Below are 13,452 nucleotides of genomic sequence, written 5' to 3' on the forward strand. Positions count from 1 at the left end.
CCACTAGGGCTGCAATGGGGATGTCGGAGAGGCTTTTGACGCAATACCCAATCACCAACACACCTGTATCTCACCGCCGCGCCTGGCAATAACAACTACCGCCTCGGTCACGGCAGCAATGCCACCTCTGCCTTCTCCTCCATTCCCTACGCGGAATCAGTCGCAGCAGAAAGTGAGCAGTCGACCGTCAACGATCACAAGACGTCCGGACTCTGCGGCGTCAGTCAAGCGTCCAACATCGGCTACATCGACCAGGAATGGCACGCCCGCAAAAGCACCGCTGCAGAATGGGGTGCCCACCCGGTTACAGCAAGCTCCTAAGGCAAGAGGGGCGGCAAGCAAGGCAAGCAATACCAGTGGTAGGCTGGATCAGAGGAGCCTGATGTCAAGGCGGCAGTCCTCAGCTGCATCCGCGACGAGAGAGAAGGCGGCTAGCAAAGATGGCCTGGCACAAAGAGAGGCGAAGGACGTGGAGGGTTTGAAGGACTATGTGAGTAACCGAACCACCTCGCTAGGAGGCTCGCGAGAAGAGGTGTGGTCAGGAGTTTGAGACATTAATGTCTCTCTCACACCGCATCTCTACGCTCCTGATGTGGCATCTCACATGCACTCATCACGTAGCCCAAGCTGACGACTGGCAGCAACTCGGCGACTGCTTGGGACGCGGCGCCTTTGGCGCAGTCTACCGTGCTTTGAACTGGAGCACTGGTGAGACCGTGGCTGTCAAGGCTATCTCCCTCTCGCACTTACCGCACCGCGCAAGCGACCTGGCTACCATTATGCAGGAGATTGACCTTCTGAAGAACCTCAACCACCCCAACATTGTAAAATACCACGGCTTCGTCAAGTCCTCCGACCATCTCTACATCATTCTGGAGTACTGCGAGAACGGCTCTTTGCATAGCATTTGCAAGAATTTCGGCAAGTTCCCAGAGAACCTTGTAAGCCTATATACCGCACAAGTTCTGCAAGGTCTGTTATTCCTGCATGAACAAGGTGTCATCCACCGTGACATCAAGGGCGCAAACATCCTTACCACCAAGGAAGGCTTGGTCAAGCTTGCAGACTTCGGCGTAGCGACGCGGCAAGCAGATGGTAGCAGCGTCGTCGGCACGCCGTACTGGATGGCACCGGAGGTCATTGAGCTTGCTGGTGCCACCACTGCTTCCGACATCTGGAGTCTTGGCTGTACTGTCATTGAGCTGCTAGACGGGAAGCCACCGTACCATAAGTTCGCGCCCATGCCCGCGCTCTTTCGCATCGTCAATGACGATCATCCACCTCTACCAGACGGAGTTAGTCCGTTGGTCAGAGATTTCTTGATGCAGTGCTTCCAGAAGGACCCGAACCTGCGCGTATCGGCGAAGAAGCTCCTCAAACACCCATGGATCCTGTCGAGTAGGAAGAATGACGTGGGCAAGCCGGTCAAGCATGAGGACGCTGTCAAGTATGTGGAGGAATGGAATGAAGCCTTGAAATCAAGTCCAAAGGGTGAGCAGACGAGCAATGGCGTTAGTAGGCGAGCGTCAACCAAAACAGCGGCTTCCAGACCGACTTCACGAACAGGAGCCGCGGGCGCCAAGGGCAAGTATGAGACGCCTGCTGCGGTGGCTGGCGGCACAAGGAGTGTTTTCCAATTGGGACCGAAGAAGGATACGCCAACGATGCTGTACGCGTCGCCGGACGAAGATGATAAGCGGGATAATTGGGACAACGACTATGAAAGCTTGTCTGCGTCGCTCAGCGCCCTGCAGTTACCGGAACATCGCCGACCGCAAGACAACTTTGCAGGCCTCTTCACCGCTGAGCGACTCAAGCAGTATGCGACGGAGGCCATTCCTGGCTTGGATGGCAAGGTTGAACAGTGGGACGAGGAGTTCCCAGACGGCGAGCTTACCGTCCGTTCACCGCTGCAGCTAGCGGCTGGTGATGCACTGGAGACGGTACGCCCTTTTTACCCGTCAAGGACGACAAGCGACGAGATCAAGCATCAGGCGCCTGCGGGCTTACCGAAGCGAGACATGAGTACGGCGCGTTTGAGGAGGAGAAGCAAAGAAAGTGAGGCTCGTACGCAGATACTGAAGCCTACCGCCAAGCCTACAAGCAAACCTACAGCTTCTGCGAAAGCCAAGCAGACCTCTCCGTCTCTGCTTGCGAAGAGGCTAACGCCGGTGCCCACGCCCTCAGATAAAGAGCGCTTCCGTGAAGACGATGAGGAAGACTACTCTGATCTGGTGCCGGACGATGAGATGGCGTTTCAAAAAAAGCTTGCCGGCTTCTCGCCAAGCCGGCCGTATGATCCACGCAATCTCAGGGGTATGCAGACAAAGCTGGGCGGGAGTGTGAGGCGTAGAACGCATACCCCGACGAACCTTGTCCATGACGCTGCAGCAATGAAGCGGACACGCAGCTCGTTGGAGATACAGAAGTATGCCGAGGACGAAGACGAGGACTTTGGAGATGTCATCTTTGGCGATGGCGATGATACTACGCCAATGCAGCTACAACCCATTAAGCAGCGATCGCCGCAGTCTGCTGCAAGCATCAGTGGAGATTCGGCGTCTGCAGGTGGGAGTGAGCGAGGCACTATGAAGATCAGCGGCAGCACTGCTGGGTTATGGTCGTCGCCGAATGACGAGGAGGAGGACGACGAAGACGATCCCTTTGCAGCAATGGAAGAGGAGCTTGATGTCGTTGACCTGGAAAGCAACGTTGCTCGTGACAAGCATGCCAGGCTGTGCACGCTCGTCGAGGGGCTTGTTTCTGATCTGAAGGTCACGCAGCCGGAGGATGTGCTATGCGAGATTGTTGAACAGCTCTTGCAGGTGCTAACGGAAAGTCCGGACGTACAGAATGTGATCGTCAGCTCGCACGGCATGCTACCAATCCTGGAGATTCTGGACACCTGTCAGCGACCGCACATCATTCTGAGCCTACTTCGAGTCGTCAATGGCATCATCAGTGATAATGTTGAGGTGCAAGAGAATCTGTGCTTCGTTGGTGGTATTCCAATCATCACGAAGTTCGCGCAGAAGAAATTCGGAGAGAGCATACGGCTCGAGGCTGCGAGCTTTGTGCGAATGATGTATGGCACGTCAACGTTGACGTTACAGATGTTCGTCGCCTGCGGTGGGCTCAACGTGCTAGTGGAGTTTCTGGAAGAAGACTATGACACCGAGACCGGTCAGGAGTTGGTGCTCGCGGGAATCAACGGTGTCTGGAGCGTGTTCGCGTTGCAAGGTCCCACGCCGAAGAATGACTTCTGCCGGATTTTCAGCCGCAGCTCGGTGCTGTATCCGCTGAGTCTTGTGTTGAACAGAATACTTGACGAGGACGATGACGACATGGTTGAGCTGTTCGAGGGCCGCATCGTCAATATCTTCCTATTGTTCAGCCAGGCAGAAAACCATGTCAAAGAGACAGTTGCGGACCGTATGGTGCTCAAGCGGGTGTTGAAGGATCTGCGGCGCATGCGACCACAACATCAGATTACGATGCTCAAATTCATCAAGAATCTGTCTATGCTGGCTACGACGCTCGATGCGCTGCAAAACAGCAATGCGATTGAAGTGTTGACAGACCTGCTCAGCAGCAGCATGAAGGACAAGGCGTCGCACTTCCGTGAGGTGAGCAACCAGGTGCTAAACACCATGTACAATCTCTGCCGCTTGTCCAAAGCGCGGCAAGAAGATGCAGCACTCAATGGACTCGTGCCATTACTACAAAGGATCGTGCAGACCGAGCGGCCGTTGAAGGAGTTTGCATTACCGATACTGTGCGATATGGCGCATTCCGGCAAGGTGGGCCGGAAGGTGTTATGGCAGAACAAAGGCCTTCAATTCTACGTTGGACTGCTCGCCGATCAGTACTGGGCTGTCACTGCACTCGATGCCATATTCGTGTGGCTGCAGGAGGAGACAAGCAAGGTTGAAGAGGTTTTGCTGTCCACTTCTGCGTTCACGGACGCGATCGTGCAGTGCTTCAATGAGAGTAAGACGGATGCGTTCGAGAACCTGCTGGAGCCTCTGCAGAAACTGCTGCGCTTGAGCACCGGTGTGGCGGCAAGTCTTGCACAGAAGCCGCTTTTCGAGCGGTGTGGGATCAAGCTACACTATGCGAAGAAGCCTTTGGTTAGGCTGAACTTGTTGCGTGTGCTGAGGGGCATTTGCGAGGCACACGAAGAGAAGGGAGACTTGATCCGAAAGTATGGCCTTTTGGATAGCGTGCAAGAGCTGTTCAGATCCGACCCGGCTATCTTGGTGAGAGAGATTGCGAAAGACCTGGTGGTTATGGCCGAGCATGCACCTACTGTGGCAGGTACACCAGGTGCGGCGCGATATGCTGGTCTACGGAGAAGCTCCAGCAGCGTTGTGACATCCAGTCTCGTGAGTTCAGCGGCTGGAAGCATGCCGCCAACGCCGACGGGCGGAATGCTCAACGAGCGCACATCAAGCCAGAGCGGGCTCAGCGATTATTTTGAGCTTGCGATGGACCTGCAGCGCTCACGGCCGATGGCATCCTCGCCATACCGGCGCGGGACCAGAGACGCCGACTCCGGCTCCAGCACGGCGTCGCAGTACGTCACGGCGCCTACATCAATGCCGCCGAAGCCGAACAGCAGCGCCAGAGCGCCAGTCCCGCGATCGACCGCGGCTAACATGCGTCCAGCACAAAGCCGTCTGTCTCTGGCTACTGGCGGAGGTGGCAGCAGAGTCCGTCTCGCAGACGCCGGGATGCAGAAGGTGCAAGAGAACCTCACACCCACACATGCACCTCCGAGTGCAAACACGAGAAGCGCGGCGATTGCTGCGAATGCCCGAAGGCGGAGGCAGACCAGCGGGGCGGAATTGATAAGGCAGTCTTAGTATTGCATCGGGGCAGCGGTGGACTTACAAAACGCTTGTTTAGGCACTGCATGCGTTGTATATCATAGCGAAGGCGTTGGATGGACGTGTTACTGTGCTGGGTAAGACATGATGATGAGGCTGACGAGCTGTAGTGTTTTGCATGTATTCCCATTAGCAGCCCTTTGACAAGTTCGGATAACACTGCCGGATCTATTATCAACGTCTTTCAGGTCGATAAGCTTAAACGGGTACCAAGATCTGTTTGCGGAGTGCTTGCATTGGTCTCGGGGATCATTGAAGCCCTGCAGATCGCTGTGGCGATCCGCTGGCGTCATGCATTTGACATCTCAGTAATGTCCGCCGCATCGAGGTCACTAACGTCTTTAGAGCCTGAAGCCGTTGATGCTATAGAGAGAAACAACGTGTGAGTTTCAGGTAAGGTACTCTTTCCTGTCGCCATCATCTCTTCTCATCAACCATCGAACGGCGCATACAATCCGAACACCATGGACACCATCACAGACCTCTGGAAACATGCCACCGACTTCATCACTGCCGACTCCCCCCGACCCGGCCTCCATCCCATCCCAGGCATACGACCCGTAACCATCGAAGCCCTCCTACTTCCTCCCCTGATGTATTATGTCGCGCTCCTCTTCCTCCCGCCGCCACCGCCGCAAGTCATGGACACAATCTCCATCAAACTGCTCCGTTCCACCCTCGCCGTTGCCGCAGGCGTTCTGTTCTTCCGACTGCCGCTAGCCTACTACATCCCGCAATCCATTGGCTTGAATTACCAACTCAGCTTGGTAGGCCTCTATGGCGGTTGTCGAGTCCTGGACGCCTTCTTCATCAGCCCCATCCTCTTCGGCCACATACCGCGCCGGGTGCGGTATGAGCATAAACCGCGTGTTGTCGAGGACACATCCCTACCTCCAGCATCAGCAGCACCTGAAGGAACCTCGGACACCACGGCCAAACCCTCCTCTACCTCATCCTCTAGCTCCTCCTCCTTCTCCAACACAAGCCGCAAACGCGTCGGCTACGCCGACAGCTCCCCCCTCCGTCCGGCCTGGGATCGTCGCCCCTCCATGCCACTGGACAGCTACTTCCCCGCGTCCGCGGCCGAAGCAGCAAACGCGGCCATCGATACCCTGAGTCGTACACTAACGGGCCCGAAGAAACATGCCGTGTTCCAGCATGAGATTCCCGAAGACGGGTGGCCGCATAGTTTCATTGATCGGGCGAGTTGGGCGTTGGAGTTGGAGATGTCCATGCGAGGTACGTGGTTCAATCACTCGATGAACCAAGGCACCAAGGCATTGCTTGAGGTCTAAGTCATTGCTGACAGAGAGTCTTATGCTGTGACGACAGGCCAAGGCTTCACCTGGACGACCGCCGACGTCCGCCACACCCGCGCCACCTGGCTCCCCACCGTGCAAAACCGGCTGCACTCCATCTTCATCCACGTCCTGCCCATCATGCTGACCAGCCTCCTCTTCATCCGCTGGACCTACGACACCCACCTCTCCCACCCCCACCCCTCCTCCCCCCCCTCCGACAACTTCAACTTCACCGGCCCCTCCCAATTCGACACAAACCTCTCCCTCCCCCACCAACTCCTCCTCACCGCCGCCCTAGGAGCTTTCCTCATGGTCGCCTTCTCCCTCGCGCACAGCCTCTTCGCCATACTGCTCTCGCCCCTAGCACCAAGCCCCTTTGCCTTTTTCCCGCCGCTCTACACAACGCCGATCTGGCGTATCACCTCCGTTCGTCGCTTTTGGGCGTACGGGTGGCATCGCTTGTTCGCACGGTTGTTCCTCGTGTATGGGGTCTGGCCTGGTGAGTGGGTCGAAAGGAAGCTTACGGGTAAACGGGACGATGAGCGAGCGGATTTCGGGAAGATTGTGGGCGGGTTTTTGAGTTCAGCGGTGGTGCATAGTTTTAGTGTGAGGAGTGTGTTGGCTGGCAGCTGGGTGAGGGCGAGAGGGGAGGCGACTTTCTTCGTTGAGAATGGGTTTGCGGTGCTGGTGGAGGAGGGCGTCAGGAGGGCTGTGGTTGGGAGGAGGAAGAGGTTGGGGCTGGACTCCGAGATGTGGTATGATAAGTGGGTGGGCAGGGTGTGGTGGGTGGCGGTGTTGTTGGGGAGTGGGCGGAATTTTGCGAGGGGGTGGGTTGATGCTGGGTTGGTTCGGGAGATGGCTGGGAGGTGAGCAAGAAGAGATGGTCTTGTTGCTGCAACATCTGCAACTGGGTCCAAGGGACAAATGCTACGTCACCTTTGCGCGCGTTCATCATTTTCGCGACGCAGCGCTGCTGGTCGTCGAGCTGTAACGCCACCCGTTTTCCGCAGGCCGAATCCGCGAACGCCTGAATGCCTGCGAGGCCCGGCCGACTACCCAATACGCCGCATACCCATACCCAACCAGACCAACTCCTGCGCAAGACATGACAAGACAAGACAAGACAAGTATAGCTTCCATTACATACACATCATAGCGCCGAAAGCGCCTATCGCGAGCAAGCCCACAATATCCATGCCGAGTCTGGCCGCCGCGTTGGTACTACTGTTCGGCGGAGCTGTCGCAGATGCGGAAGCGGATGCAGATGCGGATGCAGATGAGGATGCTGAGGCGGAGGAGCTGGCTCGACTGGAACCGGAGCTGGAGGTGGAGGCGCTTCCTGCGCTGCTGTTGGGTGTGGATGAAGATGCAGAGGGTGGCTGGCCGGCCAGCGTTCCACTGCCGTTGGGAGTGCCGGTTGGGGTGACGGAGGGGAGGACGTTGGAGGCGGGGTTCAGGGTTACGCCTGTGCTGCTGCTGCCGCTTGAGCTTGTGAGTGGGCGGGAGGAGGTGGGGATGGTGGAGGAAGCTGGAGAGGAGGATGCGGATGCGGATGCCAGTGCGGATGAGGAGGAAGAAGTGTTGTTTGCGCATGAGGAGGAGGCTGTTGCCGGTCAGCTATCGCATTCTTGAACAGGATTGGCTGGATCGTGAGACACACCAAGTGTAACGCCAGCGCTACCACAGACGCCGGAGAAGTCACTCATGGCGAGTTGCGCATTGGCTCCACAGTTCTGGCAGAGGTACTGCGCGATGGCTGTCGCATTGCTGCCGCTGCAGATGGAATGGATTTGCGAGGGGTCGGGTTGCTTGCTCATGGCCGCGATGAGACATGCTGGCGGTGCGGCGAGGGCGAGACGGGTGGCAAGAGAGAGAATAACGATGACTGCGGCCGGCGCGTACATTGTGAAATTATGTGTGTCGAGGAAGAGAAGTGTCGTGTGATTGAAGAAGGTGGTGGTATTAGAAGGCGCAGAGTCGAGTAGGAAAGACTTTGAGTGAGAAAGTAGCGCTTGGCTGGCGAGAAGTTGCGTGAATGAGTGAATGAATGAATGGCTGGGGTGAGAGAATGTTCAATCAATAATTGATGCGGTGGAAGTTGTCGTGTCGCACGTATTACGGCGAAAAACTTCGCGACGAATGCTCAGGTACAGGTATTTCTCCAAAGGGGGTGTCGGTCGGACTCCACTCCGCTCTGAAACAACGCTCGCGTGCCTCTCGGCGCCAATGACGTGGAGAAGGTTCGCTTTCAACCCGCGCGCCCAATGCCTGCTCTCTCACACATTCTATGTACGATCACTTGATGCCGCTCTCACGGCATGATCGCGCGCCCTCCCCTCCTGCAGCGGACAGCGCAATCATGTCTCCATCTCCAAAACACTGCTCGTCGCCGCCACTTCCACCCCACCACCTCCCTCCACGCCAATGACACCGGCATACCCAACCACTACCGCACCCTCGACCTCCCCCCCACCGCCACCCCGGTAGAAATAAAGAAACAATTCTACCGCCTCTCCAAAGCCCACCACCCTGACCTTCATCCAGACGACCCCCACGCAGCGGAACGCTTCGTCCAAATCTCCGAAGCCCATGCCGTTCTCGGCTCGCCCGAGAAGAAGAGCCGCTATGATCGCGACTTCCACCGCGCTTCGCAATCGCAGTCCTCGTCTGGAACTCCATCGCATCCCAGTGGGAGTTACAGCTCCGCCTCCGCCGGCCATGCGGGAAGCCGTCCCGCCTCGGGCCTGAGTAGACGACGCACCCAATTCCGCGGGCCCCCGCCGAGTTTCTACCGCAGTGGCGGGTGGGGTGAGCATGGCGAGAAGAGGGGCGAAGCGGCCAGTCGACCTTCACATGCCCACGAAGCGCAGGGACAGCAGAGTCAGGGTGCTACAGCGGGGACCGGGCCGGGCGGTTTCACCACGGGCTTCGACAACGACGTCAATCATTTCGACCATGAGGGTCATTACCGCACGCACTCGGATATCGAACGGACGCGCCATCGGGCACGGCGGAAATTGCATCATGGGGTTCGAGGGGTGAGGGGGGAGGAGATTGAGTATGAGAGTGGCGGGAGTATGTTGTTCAATTTCTTGATGGTTAGCGGGGTGTTGGTGTTTGCGTTTGGCGGATCGGCGATGGCGATGGGGGTTTTTGGGGCGCGGTGGGGGATGGGGCAGGGACGCGGCGGCAAGGAGGATGGGTGATTGTGATTGTAGATATTGTGCAGCACATGTTTATGGCTGTGGCGGCCTCTTAGGGACGCGGGAATGGCGTTCATATGAGTTGAGTAACGGTTGTCTTCGTCTTGCAGATCTCGTTGTTCTGCTTCTAGTGTCTTGTTATACATCATACGGTTGCAATGGATCAGTGATTGCTGGGAATGCGATATCGCCACGGCAAAATGTCGGCGAAATCAAATTGGTATATATTGTCAATTTCCAGCGGCCCTTTCATAACCAGCAGCTTTAGCTCACTTGGGAGAGCGCCAGACTGAAGTTCACTTCGGTTGCGAAAGAAGCATTCTGTGCGGTATCTGGAGGTACTGTGTTCGATCCACAGAAGCTGCAAAGGCATTCATTTCTTTTTGGTTTTTCTCGATGGATAGCGACTCTTGATCTTTTTGGATGATGCCGGGGAGTGGTCATGCATTTCATTGAAATATTGCCTTTGATCGCATGGCGTACCATTCTGCGGACATTGGTGGTAGAAATGGGCTTCCGAGCATGACGAGTGAGTTTGGCAATCCTTGGAGAGTGCGTTACTGACGACGTCTACCGACCCAGATATGGATTCACACAAACAATGCCACAGCTCATGGTCATTGGCCCTGCTCCGAGTAATTCGAATGCTCGCGGGACTCTGCAATGAGGTCTGTTGTCTGTGTACGAAAGCTCCTCTTCGATGTCATCCGCATGAAGGCGAACGTCAGGCGCACACGCTGCTCTACCTACTATGGCACCTGAGCAGCATTCGTGCCTCGCAACGCACAGCGCGGCTTTGGTTATTGCTAGCCGACATGCGATCGTGAACTCCAAGTCTTTATCGCCTCACGGACGTCAGCAGGCCGCAATCTGTGATGCGTATTGTCATAGCATCTACGCATGAGGGAATTGCTAATGATTGCAGCTTGACGAGCTCGTGCCTTGCTCTCAGCCTTCCTGCTGTGTCCCGCTAGGAGGTGCGAGGCGCATGACGAGTCTAGCATTCCGTGACTGAACGCTGTGTCCTGTGTAATGTCAGTGAAGAGCGCGAGTACCCGGCTTGTAACCCTCGCGAGCTATTGCAGAGCTGCACTTCTCCCATGCCGTCTCTCCCGAGCACTTCTCCAAACCGGCGCGACAAGCATCACCGTTTTGGACAAGCAATCTGAATCACGTATCACTACTTCGAGCTCATCGTAAGAACGCTCAAACATGGACGAAGACATCTTCAACGAGCTGCTTGCCACTGCCGACGAAACTGACGAGGACGACGATGATGACGTGTCGGAAGATGGGCGTTCGCCCGCGCAAAGTCACGCTGTACCTGCCAACCAAGCACCCGAGCCCTCGCAAGCGCCGCTGCCTACTCTGCCGCAACAAGGTCCATATCCACCATCAGCACCGGAGGCCCCGGCTCAGCCTCAGCAAGGCCCGCATCCACCTTCTGTACAGCCTAACCAGTCAAGCAGTACTACCGCCGGAGGCAAGCAGCCACGCACGAAACCGAAACCGAACGTGAACAGCGTAGCCGCAGCTAGTGTAGTGGCCTTGAAGCAGAGACATCATCAGCTAGCTCAGCAGTTTGCCACATTGAACCCCGACATGCCGCCCATTCTGCTTCAGAAGAAGATTGCTTTGATCAACCGCAAGGTCGGTGCGCAGGGTGAACGCTACCGGCCTACGCTCGAAACGAAGATTAAGGCGCTCGAGGAGATGATTGCGGGTTCGCAGTCATCAACTATTAGAGGGGCACTGGTGTCCTTCACTTGTGGTCCTGGGCCTGGCGGCTATACCGGTGCGTATGGGCCCTATGGTCCGTTTGGCAGTGGTATGGGAGGGTTTGGTGGCTTTCAGGGCCCTTGGAGCGGGCCCGAGGCTGCTTTTGACAGGCTTACCGATGTGCATCACTGCGTTGGCCGCGCACTTGGCGGGTATGGACTGTCTAAGGCGGGCTCAAGGGGTAAAGGCAAGTCCGGTAAGACATGGTGGTAGCCCTTCCGTCTCCGATACTCTCGGAAAATTGATATCGGTGTTTCTCAGCTCCAACAGATGAATTGGTTGATAGTAAGAAGTGCATGAGCAGTTCTCATGGGCTAATATGTCATAGATTGCAGTCACCGTTGCAGCCTCAGTTTCGGAGCGTCATCACAAAAGTAATGGTTGATATGGTGGGCAATGTAGCACTGAGGGAGAGGATTGGTGGCGCTTTCCTGCGTCCACACAACGACGACCACTTCCTATGAACTGCTGTGCTGTCAGCTTCTGACTTCTTGCAACCACAACAACTTAAAATTCAAGGACTGCCCATCCTCGCGCTCTTCTACCACTCCCGTATCGGCAGACTCTTTCGCAGAGGAGCACCAGAGCAAAGTGCCTCGCTCCGGAGTCCGCAGAAACGGACACTGACCGACAGCATAACTTCGAACAGCTGCTTTCATAGTCACATCCACAGAAAGTACCGCGTGACCTGCTCCAATGTGCAGAAACCCTAGTGGCCCCAATCTTGGAGAGCGGCGTACCGTGCATGTCTTTGGACGTGGCGCGCGCAGCCCGGATGAGCGGCCACCTAGCGGCAGCACACACAGCCCGGACAAATGATCATATCGGGGGCCACACGAGCGGTCATACGGGCGGCCACATGGATGTCCATGGAGGTGGCCCACATAGGCGTGCACATAGGGGGCCACGTCGGCGCCCATCCGGCAATGGCAGCAATGGGCGGTCGAACGCCGATGCAGCCCGGTATGATGGCGTCAACATTAAATGCTGGGCCACACTCGAAGATCGGCTACACGTACGCGCCCAACTTCGTTCTGGTCACAGATCCAGCCTCGCTACCATCAGTCATGGCGCAGCGTGGTGGGCAATCAGCAGGATCTGCGAGTGAGCAATGGCTACACCCAGATGATCTCTTCGCGGAACCTCTCGCGCTAACAGTCCAGGTGCTGGACCTGGCCATGAAGGGCCAAAGCCGGGGTCTGCAGGGGGCTTGCCGGCTGGCATGATGGGCGGAGGACCAGCTGGTTTGCTCGGTACGCCACCGGGTCCTATGAGCGGCATGATGTAAGGCCCCATGGATTCAGCTTTTGTGGGAGGAGCGCCACGCGGGATGATGACTGGAACGCTACGGGGTGGGCAGAACGGTGGCGCTCATCTAGACGGTGACCATGAGGATGGTTCATGGGTAGTATTGAGTTTGCTTGCCGTAATGGCAAGCAGCACCGAGGGCGCCATCGTGATCTAGTTGACGATACCATGAATATGATGAAGTATGACCAGCCCAGCTTGCAGTTACTCTCGAAATGGTCGATTGGCAAGCGTCATCGAGCTGTTTGTCCATTATGACGCTTCTGATTTGCGTGGAATGAAGCCTCAGTTTGCGTGGAAGGCGTTCGGTAGTGCCAGCGTTCGTATAAATCAGTAGGCAAAGCACCTTTTGAAGCACATAAGTATTACGAACCTTGCCTAACCATCACCCAAGCAAGCCTTACAGCAAACGGACAAGCCTTACTTCTCACAAATCCTTTGAACTTCAACAATCTTTTCTTGACCAGCACCGCTAAGCTCAGGTATAGACCATCAACAGCTCCCACATATATACGATCTTGATCCGGAAGACAGTATCAGGAGTACATCCCTACCTTCACAAGATACCCAAACATGATGCCCCACAGACCCGGCTGTCCTTTCGGCATGGGCGGCGGCATGCCTGTGCACATCGACCCGCGCCTCGCCATGATGATGGCGCAGAATAGTTTGCAAGACATCGTTGCCATGCGCCAGGCTAGAAGGACCGCAGACGCTATGATGGGAGCCGGACCGGGTACGTGCTTGTTGCGCAGGCACGAAGAGGTCCACACTGACCGTCTACAGGTTCCATGATGGGCCCGGGTCCGATGAACCCCATGACGGCGGCCATGATGGGTGGACCGATGGGCGGTATGGGTCCCAGTAATCCAATGCGCGCCGCAATATTGGCCAATGCCATGAACGCGGGGATGATGGCGGGTTTGACGGGTGGCGCCATGATGCCCGGTCTAGTGGGCGGATAGATGATGC

At 56.5% G+C, this 13,452-nt stretch overlaps 6 protein-coding genes and 1 non-coding gene across 7 annotated transcripts; 6 read left to right on the forward strand and 1 right to left on the reverse strand.

The window, feature by feature from the left end:
* Nucleotides 1-590: 590 nt before the first annotated feature.
* Nucleotides 591-4,286, forward strand: BAUCODRAFT_69016 (uncharacterized protein; the record flags this gene model as incomplete). The annotated part of the gene is made up of 4 exons (XM_007677291.1): nt 591-1,607; nt 1,653-1,960; nt 2,051-2,530; nt 2,600-4,286. Coding segments are annotated over 4 exons (3,492 nt in total), but the record flags the coding sequence as incomplete, so codon positions are not given.
* A 2,280-nt stretch (nt 4,287-6,566) lies between these two features.
* Nucleotides 6,567-7,406, reverse strand: BAUCODRAFT_33247 (uncharacterized protein). The gene has a single exon (XM_007677090.1). It carries the CDS (start codon nt 7,143-7,145, stop codon nt 6,891-6,893), a length of 255 nt encoding a protein of 84 aa, XP_007675280.1. The 5' UTR covers nt 7,146-7,406; the 3' UTR covers nt 6,567-6,890.
* Nucleotides 7,407-8,364: 958 nt separating this feature from the next.
* On the forward strand, nt 8,365-9,500 carry BAUCODRAFT_33248 (uncharacterized protein). Its single transcript, XM_007677091.1, has one exon. It carries the CDS (start codon nt 8,509-8,511, stop codon nt 9,394-9,396), a length of 888 nt encoding a protein of 295 aa, XP_007675281.1. The 5' UTR covers nt 8,365-8,508; the 3' UTR covers nt 9,397-9,500.
* Nucleotides 9,501-9,651: 151 nt separating this feature from the next.
* BAUCODRAFT_t19 lies at nt 9,652-9,759 on the forward strand. Its single transcript has one exon. It is a non-coding gene; the product is annotated as a tRNA-Phe (tRNA).
* A 172-nt stretch (nt 9,760-9,931) lies between these two features.
* BAUCODRAFT_455511 (uncharacterized protein) lies at nt 9,932-10,412 on the forward strand. Its single transcript, XM_007677673.1, has one exon. The coding sequence runs from the start codon at nt 9,978-9,980 to the stop codon at nt 10,218-10,220; it is 243 nt and encodes an 80-aa protein (XP_007675863.1). The 5' UTR covers nt 9,932-9,977; the 3' UTR covers nt 10,221-10,412.
* Nucleotide 10,413: 1 nt separating this feature from the next.
* On the forward strand, nt 10,414-11,599 carry BAUCODRAFT_455698 (uncharacterized protein). Its single transcript, XM_007677674.1, has 2 exons — nt 10,414-11,368; nt 11,501-11,599. The coding sequence occupies exons 1-2, from the start codon at nt 10,606-10,608 to the stop codon at nt 11,548-11,550; spliced, it is 813 nt and encodes a 270-aa protein (XP_007675864.1). The 5' UTR covers nt 10,414-10,605; the 3' UTR covers nt 11,551-11,599.
* A 499-nt stretch (nt 11,600-12,098) lies between these two features.
* On the forward strand, nt 12,099-13,445 carry BAUCODRAFT_147600 (uncharacterized protein; the record flags this gene model as incomplete). The annotated part of the gene is made up of 4 exons (XM_007677675.1): nt 12,099-12,276; nt 12,336-12,456; nt 13,068-13,216; nt 13,267-13,445. 4 exons carry the CDS (start codon nt 12,099-12,101, stop codon nt 13,443-13,445), a joined length of 627 nt encoding a protein of 208 aa, XP_007675865.1.
* Between the last annotated feature and the right edge of the window lie 7 nt (nt 13,446-13,452).

Source organism: Baudoinia panamericana, assembly GCF_000338955.1.
Source record: "Baudoinia panamericana UAMH 10762 unplaced genomic scaffold BAUCOscaffold_5, whole genome shotgun sequence".
Taxonomy (NCBI): domain Eukaryota; kingdom Fungi; phylum Ascomycota; class Dothideomycetes; order Mycosphaerellales; family Teratosphaeriaceae; genus Baudoinia; species Baudoinia panamericana.

Coding starts and splice junctions, on each gene's coding strand:
- BAUCODRAFT_33248 (XM_007677091.1), top strand. CDS start 8,509: ATGATCGCGCGCCCTCCCCTCCTGCAGCGGACAGCGCAATCATGTCTC.
- BAUCODRAFT_455698 (XM_007677674.1), top strand. CDS start 10,606: ATGGACGAAGACATCTTCAACGAGCTGCTTGCCACTGCCGACGAAACT. Junction 11,369..11,500: donor AAGGGGTAAAGGCAAGTCCG/GTAAGACATGGT, acceptor AATATGTCATAG/ATTGCAGTCACCGTTGCAGC.
- BAUCODRAFT_33247 (XM_007677090.1), bottom strand. CDS start 7,145: ATGATGAACGCGCGCAAAGGTGACGTAGCATTTGTCCCTTGGACCCAG.
- BAUCODRAFT_455511 (XM_007677673.1), top strand. CDS start 9,978: ATGGATTCACACAAACAATGCCACAGCTCATGGTCATTGGCCCTGCTC.